Source organism: Ammospiza caudacuta, chromosome 19 (assembly GCF_027887145.1).
Source record: "Ammospiza caudacuta isolate bAmmCau1 chromosome 19, bAmmCau1.pri, whole genome shotgun sequence".
Classification (NCBI taxonomy): Eukaryota; Metazoa; Chordata; class Aves; order Passeriformes; family Passerellidae; genus Ammospiza; species Ammospiza caudacuta.
In genome coordinates this window covers 8147950-8171138 of record NC_080611.1, presented here as the reverse complement: position 1 = coordinate 8171138, position 23189 = coordinate 8147950, and the positions used below count along the sequence as shown (strand labels likewise).

Here is a 23189-nt window from a genome sequence, read left to right as displayed (position 1 = left end):
TCTTATCCTTAAAAGTTAACATAAGGAATGTTTAAAATGCAGTTATTTCACAAAAAAATTAGCTTATCTTGTAAGAATATGAACTAAGTTCTCAAATTTTGTATCAGCTATAAATTCAGAGAACTATACCTGTTAAAGTGCACAGTTTACATTCAGCATTAAAATAGATAAGGCACTTACTAAAAGATAAAACAGTTATTAACAGGATTAAACAACTTAATTAAAGTAAATGGGTAACTATTGCTCATCTGCATTGTAGATGATTAATTTTTCCTTCACCAGAAGAATCTCTGCAGGGCAGGAATATTGAAAGAAACAACTGATCCCCCTCCAATATTTACTGAGTAAAGAAAAGTAACAACAACACAGGAACAAGAAGGTTTTTTTCCTGTTCTGTTAATTATTGATGACACAGCACTTTGTGTCCCAGCTTAGCTTCTTCCTAAGACAAAAATCCAACTATACTGTGGGTTTTTAGGAAGAAAATAAAGGAAAATCTGTATTAAGGATGTAAGCAAGTAACATTGCACATCTTCAGACATCTATTAAGAGGCCAATTTTAGGGAAAACAATTTATATCTCAAAACACCCTCATAGATTTCTAGGGAGATGAACGTAGCAGTGAGGCCAAAAGAGAAAGTGGATTCTGCAGTTTCTGTGAATATAATGTGTCTTTTTTCACTCGTGCCAGGTGTCAAGTCTTACTTCATACACAGGTGAATTTGGAAGTCACATTTTACAGGCACCCAAAAAACTTTAAAATAACCACGCAAGTGACCTTGAAGAGCAGACAGCTGAACATTCAGGACAAATTGTCAAGGTGTGGAGCCAAGTAACTCTTCAACTTGCACACAGCTTAGTACTCCAACACTAATTACTGTGTCAAAATGCAAAACCTCTTCTGTTATTCACTTGTAGTTACAGGAAGCACTGCACAGGACCAGCACTAGAGAGTGTTCAGGAAAGGATTCCACCTCCACGTTCAGTCCGTGTTCTTTTTAACTTCTGTCTTCAGCACAGCATCAATTTCTTCATAAATAGCTCTGGAAGAGGAGGAGTAGGATGACTCCTACATCACATTTCATTTTGACAAATGGCACCAGGGAAATCCTGCCCGAAGTTTACAGTGTAGCTTCCCTTGCAGGATGCCCAGGTCTCCATGGAAACAAAGAGCCAACCCTGCCCTGATTATCTGATTGTACATTTAATGAGGAACCTCTGGATACTGTCACTTTTGTTCAAACAAGTTTGGGAACAGGACTGCAGAACACAAAAGGCAAGGGCACCCCTGTGCAATTACTGCACCAATTAAAAAAAAAACAATGGAAGTTTTGTTGAGATTTCCCTATCTCAAAATACAGTGGCTCCTCAGAAATAAGTTTTGTACAGATAGGTCAAATTTTTTTTTTTTTTGCAATTTACTGTTAGAAAGGGGAGTTCTGCCATCTGTTAGGTTTTGTATTAGTTTGCTGTCTCACTATTTTGGTTTTCTGGAGAGACACAGCATCCATTCCCTTCTGTAGTTTATATTTAAATTAAGGATTTTTTTTCATATGCAGTAGAAAAACACTCTTAAAAAAAAAACAATTGCTATGAACAGGAATTCATATTGTTACTTTGTTCCAGAACTACCTGTGCTGAAGTTCAATCAGCCACCTCCAGCAGGACCCTGACTATATTTCCTTCACCTTTCTATATCACTGGATAAGATTTTAGTAATTTTGATAGAGCATTACTCTTCCATTTTTACAGATGCCAGTTAGTGAACACACAATAGTTTATTCCTTAATTGGTTATGCCAGAAATATTTGAAGAAATCATACAAGATGCAGCCACTGCCATTTACATCAATGATGCAGCTGGTCAGTCAACTCAGCCTAAGTGGAGTGGTCTGGTTTTCCTCTCAGAAGAAAAGGCATTTTGCCTTTGGTAACACAGAATTGTAAAATTCTATTTTAAATGTTACTTACTCAGTGGGAGCCAAGGGATCGAATTCCATTATCTCATAGTAATGAGGTGACTGTGACTTGTTCTTTGATGTAGCTGTAGAATAAAGAGAGACACACACTCAGATTCAAATGAGAATGAAAAGCAGGATTACTGCATGTTTTTTGTGTCTTCCCAAAAGTAGCACATTATCTGCTATGGATTCAGCTGCTTTACATGCTAAAATGGACAGATGTGTAATGGACTCCATGAGCAATATGACTTTGTCAATGCCTGTTGCTGTTCCTAGTCACTGACAGCCGTTAGGTAAAGGCTTTAAGTTCTAACAAGAAAAGGAAGCATGAAAGAGGTGATTTGCAGTATTTATTACCTGCTGGTGATGGTCCATTTGATGGCACAATCTGTCCAGCCTGCAGACTTATTGGGTTCAGAGGCACTGGGCTTAAAAGAGTCATCAACTGAGGACATCAAGCAAAACAATGCATAAACAGATTGTTCCACGAGGACTGGTTTGACCTAACTTACATAATTGCTGGCTTATCTTTAAACTCTCTGACTACTGCAGGTAAAATTCCAAGGCCAACAGTTAGCAACCCAATTAATCTTCATTCTCCACACAACCTTCAAAGCAACACTTAGTCTTCTATAGCACATGTGTATAATTTACTTCTGTGTGACTTGTTCCACCACACAGATTCAAACATCTGCTTTTATTTGCAGTTTAAAATAAGGACTATGCATGTTTGTTTGGGAGCTGCTTCTAATCTTTTCTATTTCATACTGCCTTCATAACATTATCTCAAAGTCCCTTCAGGCTCTTTCCATTCCTTCTGTCATGGGTGTTTCTCTGCAGCATGACATTTGTCCTGCACTGTACTTGGGGTTTAAGTGACTTTTTCGTGGGCTGTGTTTTTGTGGGGGCTTTGCAGCTTTTGGGGTTTTTTTTATGTTTGTTTTTAATATCTTATTTGTGATAGAAAGTACACCACAGTAACATCATGGCAACAGGAGGAGAGCTCAGCTTGCTTTGCATAGCAACAAATTAAATAATAGAGCAAGAGCTTTCTGCAAATTCCCCTGGGATTGTGCTGGACCCAAGGAAACAGGCCTCCACATTAGGATCCGTGGCAGCAAAAGAGGAAAGTTGACCTGGTTGCCAAGTAGAATATTCCCTGAGGTATGGAGAACGGCCACAAAAGAGACCTTTGCATCTTTGCAGTTGGGGTAAATCCAGAAGTTCTCATTTGACAGCTGCCAGACAAGAATGATCATCCCGAACATAAGTATTACTCACATTGCTATAGATGTTCACATTGCTGTATGTGTGTCCAGCTGGGCTGCTTAAACTATTGTTTTGTGCTTCATCTGCAAATCTAGGAGAGAGCAATACATTGAATATAAGTAAGAAACTATCAAAACTGTTTATTCTGATTGTTCCAACATTTTTTTGGCTGGTCAGTCTTTCCTGTGTGTTACAACTGAGAGCAGCATGGGCAGATGGACCAGTGGCCCATGCACACGAATTATAAAGACACCTCCCCTGTCTTGAACCCTTTTCCTGACCTGTTTCACGTTTCTCCCTTGCCCTGCCAAAAGTCAGCTACATTTTTGTCTGTCTATGACAAAACAGTGATGCAGGCGTAAGTGTATTTTGAACCCTCTCAAACAATGTCGAGCACAGAAGGAATTTTCACTTGTTTTACTGAACTAATATGTAAAAGTAGTAAGTCTGTGTCCTCAGAGATTCTTATATTCATTAGATGGATTATAGAGCACTAATACCCCTAAGGATCTGTAATCCATTCCCATTCCTTGATAAGAGACTACTCACGGGGACTGATGAGCTTTTGTAGGAGTTGCTGAATCCAGCTGTGGGTAAATTGATGGATGAGACCTGGTTTTATCTTCAGGGTGTGCAGATAGGCCATCTGAAATTCAAAGTGATAATTAATGGTAATTTAAACATTATTATGCAAAAGTAGCTACTTGTACTTTGAGCACTAAAAGAGTAAAGTTTTTCTTTGGAAGGCCTACACAGCTCTGAAATGGATTGCTGTTTACCACATGAAAGGCAAAGTTTTAATGACTCTGAAAAGTCTTAGATCCAAGGTATTTATCTCTATATTTACAGCATCAGCAGAGCTCTACATGACAGATACCACTTAAAACTCTTGCTGGTATTTTGTAAAGGATTAAAATTGAAATCTAGGGATTTATTCGCAGGGGGACATTCACACCTTTAGCTTTAGTATATGGACTTCTCTAAAGCAGGTAAAGGAGGGGCTTCTGCAAATAGTAATTCAGGGTACTTGAAGCCAAGTCCTTCTAACACTCCTGAAAAAACTCCTGTTTCTTCCTGCCAAGTCTACAGAACAAGCAGCTACCAGAGTGTTTTACAGGCTCACTGCAGTAGAAAACAGAGCATATTCTACTACTCAAATCTATGTAAAAGGGGAGAAAGATTACTGTAAAAAAATTACATGAAACCTTACAATATCTTACAATTTTGTTCCTATGGGCACATTTCAATTCTCCTTTTAGGAAAATTTAAAGAACAACCTTAAAGTTAAGGAGTATAATTTTTTTTTTTTTTCTTTCTTACAAGGAACTTCTTGATTCCTCCACTAAGCTCTTGTGGGTTTTAGGGAACCAGAGTGGAAGGGAACTTCCTTCACCACGTACTTGCTGAAGGAGACACTGCAGGGTCCCTTTGCAGCACTGCAGATCCAGAAGATGGAGAATCTATGGAGAGGCCAAGTAGATCACTTGAGGGAGCAGATGGCTGTTTCCTGTACAGCTTAACATTTGAAAAAGAATAAGTTACAAGGGGTTTTTCCCGCTGTTTTGTTTTTTTAAGGAATTTGCATTGTTTTTTTAAACTTGCATAGTTTTAAGCAAATCGCTGTTTTCGCAAAACATTAACTTTTAAAATCGTAATATTAAAAATTGTTAAGTATAAGAGAAGATCAGGACTCTGTGTGTGTGAAATTTAGCTAATGAAATAAAATACGCATTTCAGAAAAGATCAATTTCAAAAAGTAAAGAAAACCAGTTCTGAAGTAGAAAATAGGAAGGATTCAATTCTATAAAGCCATTCTGAACGTTTAGATACAGGTTTGATATTGATTTTCTGATCAATCCTGTACAATTCTTTTCATGCTACTTACTTGTGTTAGTGAGATTTGATATGTACTTAGGAGATTGATTTTTTCCAGTCCCTTTTTGGATAGAAAAAAAATCAAAACCACAATAATGTTTCCTAGGACACAGAAAAGAGCTCCCTTCCTTTCTCCCGTGAATGTGCTGGAATTTAAAACATAGCCAGCCAAAGGTTTAATAAAACCACATGCTTGAATCATACAGGTTTGGTAACACCAGATGAAAAATAAATGAATAAAAGATGATGCATTTTAAACTCAGAGTCTGCTTAATAATATAAAAATGCACAGACTGCACCATTTGGACCCAACAGTGGATCCATCAAGCAAAACCACCCACCTACATAATCAGAATGTAGTAATAGTGGCTTTTCAAGGAAAACAAGACCATCTTCTACCTTTTTTTAATAATTGTCAGCAGTATTTCAGCATTCACAACGCATTTTCACATTGAGTCCAAGATGACTGCACAATTATGGCTTAGAAGAAGGCAAAACATGTGCAAAACTACTTTGGGCAATATAATTAACAACCATAATTATCAATCAATAAAGGACAGTCATTAAAGATTTGCTACAAGCCATTATTCACAATTCAGAAAAAGCTTTGACTCAGGAAAAAAAATCAATAGAAGAAGTGAATTCTCAAAGTGCAGCAGTATTTCAGTCTCTGGATCATTAACAGGAAACAAATGAAAAGAACCTATGGTTTCTCATTTTTTGCATGGCAGATAATTGTGCTTAGCTGGAGAGGCAATAAATCAGCATTTGAATAAATCTCTCTCTCATTTTTCATGCCCAAGCTTCCCTCTTGCATTTGACATTATTTTCTACTTTAGCTACATGAATTTGCATGAAATTCTGCAACTGAGACTTTAGAAAAATCAGTAAGAGTAGCGTCACTCTGCTGTCTCCTGGTACCTCTCAACCAGAGAGAATAAAATTCTGCATGTATCAGAAGTGTATTTTTCTCAAGGCAGAGCAAAAGGAATGTTCACAATCCTGCAGCTCAGGAGCTCATCCTTAATTACCTCCTCCCGCTCCCGCTGTATCCTCTGGTTCTCCAGGAAGCGAACTCTGTTCCGTGAGAACCTGTGGAGAGTTAAATGTTCATTCTTACATTCCTGTGCTGTGCTTCAGAAGAATATGAAACCAGTTATAATCAACTTTTGATTCTCAAAAGGCTCCAGAGGCACCAAACAAGCACTCCAGGCGCTGTCTCTGGGGCACCTGGCTTTATGGGCAATCTGACTCCCATTCCAGGGCTGTGGTCCTGCTATCTCCTATGACCAACACCAGCTGGTTTTTTCCTGGCCCCACATTTGGAGACAGCCATCTGCTTGTTCCTAAACAAACCCAAGGCTCCTCTGGCAGTGGTTTGTTCTCGGATGAGAACAGGTGAAAAGTCTCTGTTTCAGCCCGCACATTCAAAGAATGAGTTGGAGTTCTTCGATTCTGGGTCTCAGAGTTGTTTATTGTATCTTATCTATAAAATTCTTTCTCCTGCCCTGCCAAGGACAATTCCAGGCACACTGACTGCCCTCGGGGCGTTGTTATCTCTGTATACTACAAACTATGTATAACATGTTTACAATTACTTTCCAATACCTATCACCTATAGGTAGACAGTGAGCTTCTACTCTAAACCAATCCAAAAGTGCCAACATTACAGCAGAAGATGGAGGTAGAGAAGAAGAAGAAAGGCTGGACACGGCCAAGTCTCTCCATCTTGTTCCCAAAACCCCTATTCTAAAACCCCCAAAATCTACTTTTTCACCTAGTGATAATTTTATTATTACGCCGCTTAAACTTCTGTGGCTTTCAGGTCTTCATGCAAAGATGATAATTTGCTCCACGGGTCATAATCAAACCCACAGGTGTTCTGGGCTGTGTGCCAGGGTCTCTGAGCCCCCTGGCAGGGGTCCCAGCAACTCTGGACTCCCAAAGGGATGCACTGAGTCCTGACAGTTTGTCTCTGCTCACACGAGGCAGGTAATTGAACATCCACTGTGCCAAATCCAATTCCCTCTGACCAGAACACTTCCAGCTGAGTCCCAGGAAGCCTTCTGTCCTCAGAGTTCTGGGCATTCCCTCATGCCCTCCCAGGACAACCCACACGCCTGTTGTGGCACACAGCCCTTTGCAGGAATTTTTTAAAAAAATGGAAACAAAAAAAATTTCCATCTGCATAAATATGTATTTTCTAGGAGTGATAACAGTGCTGTTGTGGGTCCAGAGCAGACCCACACAGGTGACACTGAACATCTGGAAGGTCACTGTGTTTCAGCACCAGGAGCCCTGAGTTGCCTGGACAGATGTACGGACAGTTTATCCAACTGCATTTGCTATTCAGGGTCACTGTACTAGGGAGGCCCAGAAAAAGAGTATAGATACATAAAGAAACAGCAGTAAAAAAACCTTTCCAACTGCAGAGCAGAAAGTATTTATGTGAAATCAAGAAAGAACCAAGAAGCTGCAGACACTAGAGGGAGGCACTGTTACACACATGAGCTGTTGGCTGCACAGCTGAGATTGCTCTGGATTTAATTTGGATTCTACATTAATTATCAGAAACAGAAAATGCAGCACAACTCATCCTCCAACAACATGCACAGTGTGAAACCAGATGCAGCTCATTAAAAGCAGCTGGCACTTTACACACCTCATTGTTCAGAGGGAAATACAAAGAACAAATCTTATGCAACACAAAATTAACCAGATACGTTTTTATACTTATCCACTCTGAGGTGCAGTGGATCTGCACTCAGGAAGACCTGTACCATACAAACCATAGCATTACATTACTAGAATACAGTAGTTTTCTGTCCAAATTAATAATTCTTTCCCTCACCATATCTTTAGTGAGGAATCTATTGAATTATATCCATAAACTCCTGTTCACAGTTTGAGGCTCCTGGCCTTAACAGTATTTATCACTTGTAACAAAAATGTAAGTCCACATCTGATTTCAGTGGATTTACGCAAAAGCTGAATAAAATTCCTTTGTTGCTTATTAAAAGGAAAAACCTCCTAAAGGAAGTGATCACACAGTTCTTACAAGATAGCTGCTGTAAAATCCACCAACACTACAGTAAACAAGATTAAAGAGTAAATGAAGACATTGTCATGATTAGGCCCAAAGTTTATGCCTGACAATTAGAAGAATTACTGATATTTTCAGTGCAGCACTCAGAACAGGATTAAAAAGATGACTAAATTATACAAATTTGCTAAACTTAATACAAAACAATCGCACTTGATGCATAATGATTCCTAGAATACTCTTTAGCCATGGAAGAGATCAGCTTCTTAATATGGAAGGGTATCTCCCATTAAATCAGAACACTCTCCATAAGTATACTAATATTATATTTTGGGGGGCAACACTGGAATTTTAAGTTGAAAACTAATTTCAGTTTTGCTGGCATGCAGTCATGCTACCAGTGCCATAACAGGCAAATACCCAGGATGTCAGCAGGAGTACTGCTGTGCTTTCATGTGTGAAAGAGAGAAACATCTTCTCCTCTAAGACAAGCAGAACACCATGTTTCAATCCAGCTAAGAACAGCAAGCAACTCTCCTAAGCATGCAATGAGGCAGAAGGCTGCTCTATGGCCAATTCCTGCAGTAAAGCTGTCAAAATTGTTTAGGAAGGAGGACAAGTGTTCTTTTCTGGAAGCACAGACACTTAACAGAGATAAGCACCAGCACCAAAGGATTTGGAGCAGCTGTTGACAAATTCACTGGACTGTGCCAAAAAGGGATGTCAAATTCCAAATTATTTTTGTGTGCCTCCATCTGATTTCCTGCCTATGCTGTTAACTCGCTTTACACCACTCTAATGTTTCCTAATTACTTTCCAGAACCATTTCTGAGGTGTTTAGGAGGCAGGAAATACATAATTTTCTCTTTTTGCAATCATATTTCTTTTCTGAATTTTAGGATAAAATCTGTCTCCGTGGGGAGGATCAACAATAGGCATAGGAAGCATCTCTCCAATAAGTGTATTTATTCAGGTAGGATTCCAAATGTCAGGAGAGAGGCCCTGCACTTACCTTTCATGTCCCAGGAGGACATTATTCAGATCTTCATTTACTTGTATTAGCTCAACAATTACATCTTCATTCTCCACTGTCACCAACAATTCCATGATCCTCTCCTGCATCATCCGACAGGTCTTGTACAATTTCTGCCCAAGGCAAGGGAAGGAAAAAAATTAAAAATTGTAACTGTGGTCTCTCGGTGTGTCGGTTCTGGAGATGAATGATAAGACACTCAAGCACTATAGAATCACAGCGAACATTCCTTAATTTACACAAACCACACAGGTACCAACCACTGCAAATGGAACAATGTCCAAGTCCTTGATCTCTGCAATGCAGGGTCACAGCTCCCCGCACCACATCACTCCAACACAATCTCTACCTCTCGACCCACCTTCATTTCTAAAGATATATGTGTCTCTAAAGAGTAAATTACAAATTGCAAAATAACAGAGACCCCCTCCTGGCTGAAGCTGATTAAACTCAGCAGGATACTTGGACATAATCCTGTTCAATGTCTGCTTGAAGAAAAGACAATATTAGTCTAAAGGTCAGAAGTGCTCTGTGAAAATCTCAAGCTCCAACTATTCGTTTAAGTGGGAAGCTTGGATAAACTTAATCTATAGATTTTTGAGAAAGTAACACAAACCTTAAGAGAATCAGCAGATAGGAGAATTATGGGAGTTTATTAAGCAGAATTTTGCATTATTGCCTGGTGAAGTGGAAGACAGTCTGTTTATATTACTTCCCTCTGCAAACTCTGCATGTTCAAAGAAACAAATTCTTTAGCAACAGGAACTTTAACTCAGCCAACATTTTTGCTCCTTCATACAACATTGGCAAATGCAGGCTGGCTCTGCTTAAAGAAACAAGAAAAAAACGAGGGGGGAAATGACTCTCTTTGCACACTACTATTCAGAAATTGCTTTGATATTCCAAGTGATCTGATTTTTCCTCAGAAAAATACAATACTTCATGTAAATCAATTATTTATTTAAAAAGAAATTTGCACCCCTTTTCTAAATCTGTGTCAGGATTGCAGAGTGCTCTACTTTTCAGTGCTGTAGCTTCACAGCCCAGGATAAAACACACAAAACTGTGTTCACCCTAATGTCTGTAATTACATTTAAAATCTCCCCAACTGCACACTTTACTATGTGATTCATGTTTAAAATATGTGCATTTCTAAAGACTCCATTACAGACTGGCAAATATCAATACTCAGCAGACAAGGAAATTGAGATACTAATTTCAGGCATGGATTTGTCTGAAAACTGGATTTTACAATGATGGAGTAACAGCTGGAATAACAGTCACCAGTAATTCCAATACATTTTGCTAATTCTTACCAGCTGCTGATCTGGACCCAAATTCCTGCACATCCATCCACTATTTGTTCATTATGTCTATTCACCATCCAGTACAAAAGTTTGTTACTCTTCTTGGCTGATCCTGAACTATTCTTTAACTACAGTTATTTATTGGCCAGCACATTATTTCCAGTGAAATATGATATCTTAAGCCTTGTCCAAAAGAGGGTGGGGAAAGAGAGGAGCCTGACCACTAATGACTATAAAGAACTGTAAACACTGATCAAGTTCACCTTGTTACAGTTTTTATTGAGGGACTCCAGATAATCTGAAGTACTAAAATCAATGTCTCCAACTCAGTCAAAGTCTAAACAAGCAGCTGTTTTAATAAAGGATTTTGTTCTCTGAGAACAGAAGTCCAATCCGAGCATTACGGGTAGTGCCACAAACAAAAAGAGAACATTAAGCATTGTTCAAGGAACAGGCTGGCTGTGCCTGATGTTTTACACCACTCCTTGCACAGGGGAAAAAGAACAGAAAGAACAACAGTGAAAGGAATGAGTTTTCATTCACTCTCCTACATATGGAAACTCCACACCCTGTCGTCAACCTTTTGCCAACACTTTTATTACTGGGAGCGTCAGTAAGAATCCGCTGGCTTACTGTGGGCAGCTCAATCTGTGCACCCACACATGAAGTGTCATGGCAGGAGACAGGAAATAAAAGACAACCTTTTTCTGTTTCCCAACCTTTTCAGAGATTGGACAGAGGTGGTCCAGAATAATACATCAATGTATTCTCAATAGCACCCAGTAAGGGTTCATTGCACAGGAGAATTTCTACACCGGGGAGGAGAAGCACACAAGGCTTGCAAAAATTAGATCAGTTCTTCAAAACACTTAATGCCGCAAAACTGTCAAAAATGCTTCCTCATTGTAGCAGTTTGGAGGTGAGGTTAGAAACAGAAGGATGTAGTAAAAGCTTTTTAAGTTCTCAGAGACAACGTGAAACTGAAAAGCTTCCATTAACATAGGTCACTATTGCAATGCTGAAGTAACACTGTACTTTTAATTTCTGAACTGGAAAATACAGCATAAGCACATAATATCACAGAAGGAGCATGAGCAGGTCCACTGTCACATCACTGGACTATTGCAATACACCTCCTTCAGGCTACACTTACAGAGCACATGAATTCCTCTGTGGCACAGCAAGTTCCCAGTCTTTGAGGTCACACACACAAAGCCAATGCTTCATATTCTTCACCGGCCCTCAGTCTGCCCCTAAGGGAGTGGTGGTAATAAAGAGAGCTCTGCAAACTCCAGGATGGATATGAGAGTGACACTGTGTCATCATCTATTCTCCAGCTGGAATGTTCTCGGGGCTGTTTGACAGAACACGCTCAACAGAGAACGCTCCATTATGAAATTCCTTTGCCACTGGAATTCCCTAGAGCTGAAATTTGCATTGCAAGCTGTATTGTCCTTTCCTGACTATCAAGATGTCAAAGGGAAGGTGAAGGAGATGAAAGAAAGCTGAGCAAAACGAGAGATAGAAACCTGTTGTTGGGTTCCATCTGTCAATCTGAATTCAGATGTTAAAAGACAAGATATAACAATTTAAAAAGCAACTATAACCAAACAAATAGCCCCATCAATGAATTATCATGTACCTGTAAAAGATTCATGTCATCTGGATTTTCAGAGCCAGGAACATTTTCTTTCAATATTGATGACATGACTCTCACATTCATTTTTGCCATATCCAGTTCACTGTACAGTTTCCCAATCTGTTGGAATTCAACAGGAGAATATTGTGTAGGTGAACAGAGCAAGAAGAATAATTTTTACCTCTAATACACACTTTCTTTCCCATTAGGTATAATATGCATTATTATTATTATTATTATTATTAAGCATTATTTTACTCTGGTAACATGACATAGAAATGAATAGTTCAGCTTTTAAATGTGCACTCAAACTAAGATCCAAGCCTGACAGCACTACTTGTTTTTCTTACAGTTAATCCCTCTCATTGATGTCCCTGTTCCTCCTTTTACTTCCATACAGGGCAAGCAGGCATGCAAGAGAACTGTCCTTTCCTTCCTGCTTTTTATAATAACCTCTTCACACAAGCCTCACGTGAAATAAGCTTGCCTTTCTCGCTTATCTCTGAACCAGCGTTTATCAATTTGCGTAAGGGCACTGTAAGATGCCATCAGATATCCACACAGTCGAGCAGTGACTCCACAAAGCCAGCACTGAGGGTCCCTGCAGGGGCACCCAGGCTGCTCGAGCCACACTCTGACAGCACATCCCAGGTGGACCCACCCTCCCCTAAACCTGCAGCGCTGCACCTGCTCCGGAGTCAACAACAACGTTGGGCCTGCGGGAAGAGGCAGGAAGGAACGTTTGGCAGGAATGGCAGAGGATGGGGACGACTTTGCACAAGGCCGGGGTGAAACCTGTGAAAACACGCAAAAAAACCCCCAGAGCTTGGGTTGAACAAAACTGCAGCAGGCATCCTGCTGAGAGAGGAACATCTCTCAGACTACACGTCTCAGACTATACACTCCTCATCATCAGTGCTCCCAGGGAATTTGTTGAGCAAGTCCTATTTAAAAAAATAAATCTAATGGATATTTTGTAATGAAATGAGGCTTGGAAATCAAATATTTTTAGAAAGGGTTTGCAAAATAAGTTCCATCGCAGGTTGAAGTGGGAATGGCTTAAGAACAGGCTAGCAAGGAATAATTAAGCCATCCAAGAGCAAAGAGTCCTTCCCAGAGTGCCACTGCAATTTTGCAATGAAGGACAGTTTGGAATGTGATCTACTGCTTGGAAGCAGTAGAAAGGCTGGAGGGCCAAGTTTGGGTCTCTGCAGAAGGTAAAACACAAAAGTCTCCTGGACTGAAAAGCAGAAACAGCCTGAGGGAGCTTCACCAGCACTGCATCTGAACTGACTAATAAAAACCATCAAATGTAAACTCCAGCCTGCACTATACACTACAAACCCTTCACTTCCTGGAGACTAAGGTGAAAACTGTGTTCAGGTCTGCTAAGACAAACAGAAGGTTTGCCATTGATTTTTACTGGCAAGTAAGTGAGGTAGACAAAGTCATCTCTAATGCACCAGGTGAGGGAAAAAATTAGTATCTATTGAGAGCATTCTTCACACAGCTTGTTCAAACAACCTTTAAATACATAAGCTTTTGTGTACTTCACTATTCAACCAGAAGATCAAACTTAGGATAGAATTATTCCTCTCTGCACTGATTATAGACATCAAATTCTGTAATTGCAAGATTCCACACAGTGATGGATGGCTTTCACACTGCCCAAAGCTCTTGTGAAAATTCTTCTTTAAAAAAAAAAGAAATCTAGAAAGAATGGCATTAAACCATGTACTGTATTTCCAGCTGCTGCACAATGTTCAAACCATACTTATATTTAATGTCATAAATGCCACACAATACTACCTATGACAGAGGCTTAAATAACACTTACTGTGCAAAGCTGGAGAGATACACAGACAATAATATTTTCTTATAGATTTCTACATCTCTCCATTTAATCTTAAAGATGGATGATGCTCATATTCTCAACAGTATGTGTTCTTGTGAAAACCTTACTCATTTTTGTTGAGGCTTTCAGAAGCTGACAAGTTTGGAGCACTAAGCACTCATTTATTTTGAAGCAAACAGCATGCACAGATCTTTTAAAGTCTCAAGACAGAGATGCTTCATTTCTGAGAACAAAACCATGAATCTGTACTTGAAAATGAAATAAACTACTCTATAGTTCAGGTTTCTTCATTGTTATCTTAGCTGTTATAACTGAAACTGATTCCTGCACATGTGCTTAAGCAATTTGCTCATATTCTGCCCTGAAGCATTTAAATAAAAAAACCCAGATCAAACATGCATTCTGTGTCCCATAAAATTAACACATCTCATTTCTGAAATGTCCTTGTGTATCCTCACCTTAGATCCACCACTGCTAGTGTCAGAGGATGGAAATTCCACTCCTTTCTTCAGCAATTCCAGGTAAACTTCTTTTACTTCACTCACATCCACCATCCCTTGAAAACCTCGTGCCCAAACCTGGGTTTGAAATATCAGGGACAGTAACAGTCACAGAAATGGCCAGTCAGGGGGTCAGGAAAATGCTTTTAAAATGTATGGTCCTAAAGACAGGTCATTCCCTTCTTGCACTTTGGATAAGTCCATTCAGTGCAACAGGAACCACAACAGCTCCAGAGTTAAGTGTGCATTCAAAAGAGGCTCGCAGGATTTACACACGTTGCACAATTAAACATTTGCCACACGGCAGAGACTCTGTGAACACCTACAGTTTACTCCAGACTCACCATGATAAAGGTCAGGATTTTCTCCTGCATATCAATGGGCAGGTTGTATCTCGGGTTCAGCAGTTTCACCAGCTTGTCTTTGCAGAAATCCTTCTTCACAACTAGAGACTGGAATCTTGGGCCACAGTTCTCCACACACATCTCAAGCAGCTGCACACACAAAAGCCCTTTGATTACACAAAGAATAGGGGGGTAAAACCCACAACTTGACAGCTTTTGTTGTTGTTGTTGTTGTTTGTTTAATTTATTTCAAGTAGTTGTAGGGAAGAGTAGGAATGGATATGAAGCATGGTCACACTTGTTTCTGTGTCACAGCACTTACTGAACACATGGTACCTTAACAGCAGGAAATCTGCCAATATCTTTAAAGATCACTTGCACAGGTTCAGCAATAGAATTAATTCACTAGCACATAGGTACCCTCGTCTAACTGATTCTGAAGAGCTCTGCAAGAGAAGAAAATCAGATTACTAAATGCCTGTCCTCTAATCTGCCCTGTAAGTGAGAGATTAATGATAAAATAGAAAAGAACAAATTCACCAACTTGGAGCACAATTTCTCCATGTGTTTCAAAGGTCACATTAATTTGAAACAGATGAGCTGAAATGTTTCAATCCTCAGATTCAACGCCATGAGGGAAGTCTGCTTCCAAAAACATGCTTCAAATGCTCAGAGCAGGATCCCTGCAAGCACTGTGCCTGCCCTATCAAACACAGCAGGATGTGGTAATGACATAACACTTCTCCCTTGTACATCTGGAGGTGGCTGATTACAACTCCCATTTTGCAGAAGAGAAGTCAAAAACTGCCATTACATCCCAGTCACCCGGGACTTGGCAGGAAACTGGGATCAACCAGATCAGGTGCAGAATCAGGAAGAGAACTCATCTTGCCTGGCCCAAATCTAAAGATGGATGATGACCCACACAGGGATTGTCACTCTTGTGCTTCTTTCTCTTCAATTGAAGCTTCATTTTCACTCCCAACGTAAGAGGGGAGATAGAAAGGTGAAAGCAAAGGGCTGACATTAACAAAAGGCTGCAAAATGTCATGGGTGTTGAGACAAAATTTCCCCTGAATCATGTCACAAGACAGAATGTATTCTCAAACGGATACATGTATTTAAAGGGATGATATGGTGATCTTGATAAAAGTAGGTTAACTATACTTTCCTATTGAGAGCAGACTACGTTTGACTAAGTGAAATAATTTTATTAACTCATTCTTTAGCCTCAAGACTCAGGGATTTTTCTTCCACTGTGATCAGGAACTTACAGGACAACAGGTTGAAGACCAGAAGAAAATATATTGCCAAAATGAAAACAGGGTAGAACAAAGAGACACTGACAGACTGCTGTGCAAAAAGCTAACTTAAAGATAATTACAAAAAAATCTTGGCTCAAAACATTACTTTTCATAGAGAGTACATGAAACATATGCTAATAAGCCAAGTCATTTGCCTGTGCAGTACTTCAAAGATGCTTTGTGTAAAATATTTTCAACCCAGTGCATGGGAAACTTGTTATATTACTCCCTATTATTAATTCCCTACTTAGAGGACTGAGTATTTATCCACTGAATGAAAGCACTGAACTAATGGTCTGGATCCTCCACTCAATTATGCCAGCCCAGCCCACTCACTCAGGGAAAAAACTAAGCTGGTGTAAGAAAAAGAAGAATTTGACTCAATTATTTTTAACTGGACTATTCATGAACAAGCCACTTTCATGCTAATAACACCTTTCATTAGAATTTCAACATGGGTATTTATGGTGCAAATAGGATTTCACAGTCCCAACCACTTCCACCGGAAGGAACAGATCCAAGGTGGCCAAGCCAACCACTCAGCTCAATGGAAACTCAACAGAAACACGTTTTAATAACAAAATTGGCAAATTAACTTCAATCAAACCATTAAACTTCCTGTCAATGGCAAACAGGATGTGGGAAGTGCTGGAATCGACAGAGCTGGTGTGGTCCAGGATAACTGATCCCAGAGATCTGCACTCAGCAGAAGATGCAAACTGTGTAACCCAAGGCTTCTGGTTTACAGGACTGAACCACAAAACTAAAATGATAAAAGGCATCTACAAAGAGGTGAAGCTAAACTGTGAAGCAGAAACAAAAAATGGGAGAAGCTGGTGAGTATAGCAGAAGGTCAGCTATGTTCCTTATCAACAGAGACCTCACTCAGATTCCAAGACTCACTGCACATCTAAAGCAGCCAGGTTTGGTCCATAAGCTGAGCAAGGGGTGCAGCTTGTGAGGGACCCTTCTCAGCCCCAAGGTGGCTGCAAGAATACCCAGATGAACAGCCTGCTTCCTCCCATTTCTGACTCAAGGGGAACAAGCCATTAATCCGTCTCCAGGATTACACTCCACTGAACACATCCTGAACACATCCTGAAGCCTGCCCAGCTGAGGTTTGGAACTGCAATGTGCTCTTTCCAAGGGCAGCACTCAAACCAAACCGGTATGAGCAGCTCTTTCAGCTGCCACTCACCAATTACAGTGCAGGGGCTGGGTACACTTGATCAAGGTTCAGCATTTCAAAAACACTGAATTTTCAGAAGTCTTGAATTTTTTAGATTTCACATTTCAAACACTGAGATTTGGTTTTCTTTTGCTCCCACTTGATGTCTTCTTCTTTTCTTCTTTGTCAGCATATACCATAAAGTATAATAAAATAGAGTAGTACTCTTTTAATTGAGGAGCTGGAGGACTTCCTCATGCTTTTGTTTTTCAGATCCTCTGCTTTGTAGAATGTTAACTTAACAAACTAAAATCTGAAGGCCACATGTGCCATGCTAATTTTTTTCTGCATCAAAAAAATTACACAAAATTAAAAGGATAAGTGGAAATATTCTTAGGAAAAAACACCTGTCAAATTTTAATTCTAGGTAATTACAGAATGGCTTATGTTGGAAGGGATCTTCAAGGTCATCTAGTTCCAATTCCCCTGCCATTCACTAGATCAGGTGAATGGTCAGGTGAAGTCCAACCTGGACTTGAACATTTCCAGGGATGGGGCATCCACAATTTCTGTGGAAGAATGACTCCCTTTAAAATATTTTCCAACAATATAATACAAAGATGAAACAGTAATTTAATCTTAAATTTCTGCCCACTGCTTTGAATGGAGGAGTGAGAGGAACACATTCAATAAACAATTTCCCCATGTGCTGTTCAGCTCCTGAGACCTTACAGGGATCAGAACTGGGGCGCTGCAGCAAATGCTTTACAAAACCAAGGGAGCTCTGTGCAGGTGACTGAACAGCTGTCTCAGTACTCATTACATAAACAGAATTTATGTACCTCAAGTCTACCAGCAATAAAAAGTCAAGTAACACATACACACACACACACAGAGTCTGTTGGATTCCTGCCTGAAAGTTCTAATCCCCTTCACTCTGATTGCACAACCTCCAGTGCCAGCCCTGATCCCTCGGTGTTATCAAAGCCTGAGCGTGAGGCAACTCCAGGGCCTGACATAAACACCTCCATCCTCGTGACTGCACAAGAACCTCAGCAGCTCAGAGCACCTGAAGCCAAGCCACAGCCAGCACATCATCCAGCTGGCACTCGGCCCTCTTCCTCCGGGTAAATAAAGCATCATCCAAGAGCGAGGAGGAGGAACACGCTGCTGAGATTTAACACATCCAGTGGCAAAATCAGGGCTGACATGCGCAGTCGAGCTGCTTCCATGGAGATTTCCACACTCCACTCCGTGTGCATCCTCTGGGAATGAGCTCCTTAAGCAGCTTCATTAGAAATATTAAATTCAAGGATGCCAGGGTTGAATAGTTAGCAGTGGATCAAAGTGCACTTCTAAGAAATGTGATTTGTAGATACTTCTTAGTTTTATCTAATGTAGGTAGGAGAGACAATCTGATGTAGAGTCTCAAAAACTAGAGGACCACACTTATTGTAAGAAATACAGGCACTAACAGTTCATCCAAAAAGAACCCTTATTTTTGCAAAACTCTGAGGAAAACAATTTTTAAGAGATGAGAGTTGCACAGGGAGGGAACAGCTTATGTTTCAGTGATTGAAAATTATTTCTTTTTTTCCATTTGCAGTTAATTGCTGTTGTCATCTAAGCATTTCAAAATGGAAAACAGGAACAATTTCATTAAGGCAATTAAGTAGATAAAACCAGAAGATACAGCACATAGGAAGAGTGATGTGGGAAATGTAAAAGCCACACATGGCTAGCAATGAGGTCATCAAAGGAAAAGATTTTACACATGCTAAAATTATGTCAGTACTGGTAAAAAAACGGCAGTACTGGTAAAAAAAAAAAAAAAAAAAAAGAAAAAGGAAAAAAGCCAGAGGCACAGGGAGAGAGAAAGTATAAAAGATCTTATGCAAGAACTAAAACTAGAAAGAGAGAGTTAGAAGAAAGGCTGGAACTTATTTAAATTTAAAAAAATAAGGAAAAAAGATTAAAGGACACAGGGATAAGAACTCTGCAAACAGAAAACAGCAGCTGGGCCAAGAAAATGTGACTGCCTGGCAGGCAAGTTACACATGTGCATGGGGAGAGGGTGAGGACAGAGAAAGGGGCTGGAACAGAACAGGAATTGCACTCCCAGCTGAACTTGCCCCCGGCTCTGTCTGCAATACAATGAGCTCCCAGCTCAGTGTGATAAAGTTGTTCCTTGTATAGACCTGGCTCAAGATCCTTCTCCCGCTTTTACATACTCAAAAGCTAAGCTATGGTGTCACCTTGGGCATATCTGCACTGTAAATACTCAAGAACAGCTCCCAAACCTAAAGCCTGGGTTATCAGCAGAGACTGTGTCAGATAGCCACAACAGGACCTCGCTGCAGGAGACAGACCTGACACAGGGATGGCAGGGACAGTGCAAAGCCAGTGCTCCCATTATGCAAACACACAGAACACACAAAAATGTGACCCATGAGACAGTGGTGGAGAAAGCCAGGGAAGAAGTGCGGAAACAGAGTGAGCTAGAGGTCTATACTGACACGTTTAACAATTATCTGCATCTCTAACTTGTCAGGAGACACTTGGGCAATTGCTAAGCGACCTACAATTTGGCCCTATCCATCACCCATCTTCTCTAATCACTTCTCAGCACATCTTGATATAGACTATGATTTTGCACAACAAATACCAAACCTATGAGTAATAGTACTCAAAGTGATCCAGACAGGCCTCTAAAATCTCAAAAAAGGAAATGGTGAAGAAAATGCTTTTAGCCAATTAACAAAAAGCTAAAATCCTCAAGAACCTAAAATACAAAAGATATGACTCTGGTCACAGTAGCACTACTGGTAGTCAAGAGTGATTCAAGTTAGAAACTCAGGACAGTATTAGAACTTCCTGCATTAACATACTCCAGTAAATCTTAAATTGACTGAAATCACAACAGCTCCCGAAACCCGGGGGCAGTTCAGGAACACTGTCAGATTCAAGAGGCCACACGTCAAGTGAGGATATTCCCAGACACTCCAACCTTTAGCCACAAGGTCTGAATTTCACACAGCTCACTCTGCCTCTTGCTCCCTTACTTAACTCACCATGGTTACCTTTTCCTTCAAGTTTATCATTTATATGTGATAACATTTCCTTTTACCAAGCACATATCACACATTCCCCCAGTGCTGCACACTGTGCTTAGACTGACTAAGATCAGCACCAGAAGGTGAGTAATAGAATGGTCAAATGCAGCTTTTATGTAATATCCTAACCTCTATGTCTTTCACAAACAGGTGGGGCTCTCACAGGACAGTCACTGGAGCAAATAAGAACTATCCTACTTTTACATAGAACAAGTTAGCTCCCTACCCACCTCGCCACCAGAATTTGCATCACCCAGGAGCCCATGGAATGCCAACAAACCATCTGATCTGCACTGTGGCAGTGCTGCACACACAAACAACAAAGACTGAAAACATCCTGGAGAGTTGTGTCAGAGATAATTTGCATGCCACCTTATCGTTTAGACTGTTTGCCTTCTTAGTGTCTAATTAATATAAATATAGCTGTACTTACAGACAAGGTAAGCCTGATCTCCTTGTGGTTACAGTTTTTTGAAAGCTTCTTCTTCAGTGCTTTAACTGCATCTTTAGGCCTGTGACAAGAAATGAAAGAGGAGAAGTTACCAGTGAAGTTTTCTAGTTCATAACTTCATCCAAGAACCAAAACTACCAACCTGAGACACAGGACCAAATCCACCCCTGTGCTTACACCCACATAAAACCAGAGCAATTGCCCCATTGATTTCAGCAAAATCTCTTCAGCACTGAAGCAGAACAACAAAGCAGTGAATCAGGTTTGTTACTGCAGACTGTGCATTACTCCAGAGACTTATGCAGAGATGAAGTTTTGCTCTGCAAAGTCTGCTCCAAAATGATATTTTTCCACTGTTGTAGAATAGAATTACATGTCTAGCTTTTATTGCCATGAAATGAAATATCAACTGCCAGATATATCAAGAGTTGACTGGCAGTTTTCATGTATTATACAATCAGAAAATATTCTCCTGGGAGTGCTGTCAGGAGTAGGGGTGTCATGGATAACTTCCAATCTTATAATTGCAGGATGCACTTAACTCATCTGAGTAACTACCAGGGATGCATGGACAACCCACCCCAGCCAAGAGACAGGGGCATTTCTAACCAAGACATTTTTATTTCTATATATATACCCCATATCTTTTAACTATCTGTGTAGGAGGAAAAGGGTGGACGATGGTATCGAGGTTATCACACGTGGGAAGCAGTTTTGCCTCATTAATATGGACTACCTATAGTGTACAATTATTAGGGCCAGCCCAACACTCATGATCAACATAAACGAGATGTCCTAACATCTCTTTAGGATCTCTCTAGAATCTAAGGTGGAGCAATAGGCCCAAATACAATGTTTCACTTAAAAAAAACCAAAGAAATCTTTGTTGAAAACATTTCAAAGTCAATGAAAATAGGTGGGTGTTTACCATTACTGCATCTCTTTGTTTGAAGTGCTATACTTCATGAAAAAAAAAAGAAAAAAAATAGGAGACATTTCTCTTTTTCTTAATCGTATGTCATACCCAGGCACATCAGTAGAGCATCAAGAGACAGATGGCACCGGAGTGGAGAAGTTTCCCTTTCAGAGAGCTGTTCTACAATCCCACTCCCATTTGCTTCCCCCACTGAAGCATCTGGAAATGCTCTGGTCAGGAGCTGGATATTGCATTAAAATAACAATTTGCCTAATTAGATGCAGCAGTTCTGCTGCTCCTACTATTCTGTTACAGACTGTGACTAGTAGTAGCTGCCTAGGAGGAAGTTACAAGGAGCTCCTCTGCAAACTTAAGCTGTGCACAAAAGGAAACAGTTTATTTAAAAAAAGGCTCTGTTGCATGGAAACTTTACATAGAAACTAACACTGAGGGTCACAGCGTGCTGTTGCTTATGGCAATAACCAGAAGGAAGTCATTATTACAGACATTCCAAGTACTAAGAACCACGGGTGAGCACACGGAATCCAAAACAAGGAGAGGAGAGAAAAGCTGATACAGTAAAAAAGACACCTGTGCAGAAAGTAAGCCATACCTCATTGTTCTGGAGAAAACTCTTTATCTAGTGTTAAAATATGCCCCTACTAGAATGAGTTCTCAAGATGCAATGCTGAAGCAGACCTTACATGAGAACAAGTTTCCTTTTTTCCCCTTTTACAGGTGGAAACAAGGAAGTTCAGAGCAGCAAGCGGCTGAGCAAACCTGGCTGTGGCTGTCGGTGCAAGAGACCAGCTCAGTCCTGGATGGGATGGATCTCCCTGCACAGGATCCAACCCGCGCTTCACAGCCCGCCAGAGACACTGCACGGCGGCGAGCTCCAAGGCGAAAGCCAAGAGTTTTAAATATTGTTGTAGGCACCCAAGTGCTCAAAGCCTTTTCCCAGGTGGGTTTGCAGAGCGTGACGAGCAGGTAAGAAACCTTCGCCACCACCTTTCTCTACCGTGCGTCTATGGGGAAGAACCTCCGAGCCTAATCCGTAAAAGCCCCGATGGCCCCGCGACAGGCAGAGCTTTTCCTTGGGAGCCAAAGCTACGGGCTCCCTGCGCTGTTTCGTTTCGGGTCACTTCACACCAGCGTCCTACGCCGGCTGCTCGATGTCGCCCTGCCCTCGAGCGACGCCGGTGCCACCTCGGCGCCCCGCAGCCCCCGGCCCGCTCGCTCACCCCTCCTCCGTGGCGTTGATCACGTCGCAGATGTGCATGAACTGTCCCCACTCCTCCGTCTGCAGCGACCCGAGCGTGGCCCGCTCTGAAAGGCCAAGGGGAGCCGAGGGTCAGCGCCCGGCGGGGACAGCGGGGAGGGCGCGGGGGCTCCGCTCGTCGCTACTCACCGAC

General features: G+C 40.7%; 1 protein-coding gene across 1 annotated transcript; it reads right to left on the bottom strand.

Moving 5' to 3' along the window:
- On the bottom strand, positions 1–23066 carry TOM1L1 (target of myb1 like 1 membrane trafficking protein). The gene is made up of 14 exons (XM_058817354.1): positions 23019–23066; positions 20844–20922; positions 14826–14975; positions 14440–14559; positions 12814–12921; positions 12130–12246; positions 9160–9293; positions 6136–6196; positions 4630–4744; positions 3779–3875; positions 3242–3320; positions 2318–2405; positions 1971–2043; positions 1–1043 (listed from the first exon to the last, which is right to left on the bottom strand). The coding sequence occupies exons 1-14, from the start codon at positions 23054–23056 to the stop codon at positions 983–985; spliced, it is 1320 nt and encodes a 439-aa protein (XP_058673337.1). The 5' UTR covers positions 23057–23066; the 3' UTR covers positions 1–982.
- Positions 23067–23189: the final 123 nt, after the last annotated feature.

Bases quoted from the DNA above. Each gene is read 5' to 3' on its own strand.
- TOM1L1 (XM_058817354.1), bottom strand. From the start codon at position 23,056: ATGCACATCTGCGACGTGATCAACGCCACGGAGGAGGG. The intron at 6,197-9,159 runs GTAAGTGCAGGG...AACTCTCCACAG, and splicing joins GTCCTCCTGGGACATGAAAG to GTTCTCACGGAACAGAGTTC. The intron at 2,406-3,241 runs GTGAGTAATACT...TGATGTCCTCAG, and splicing joins ATGTGAACATCTATAGCAAT to TTGATGACTCTTTTAAGCCC.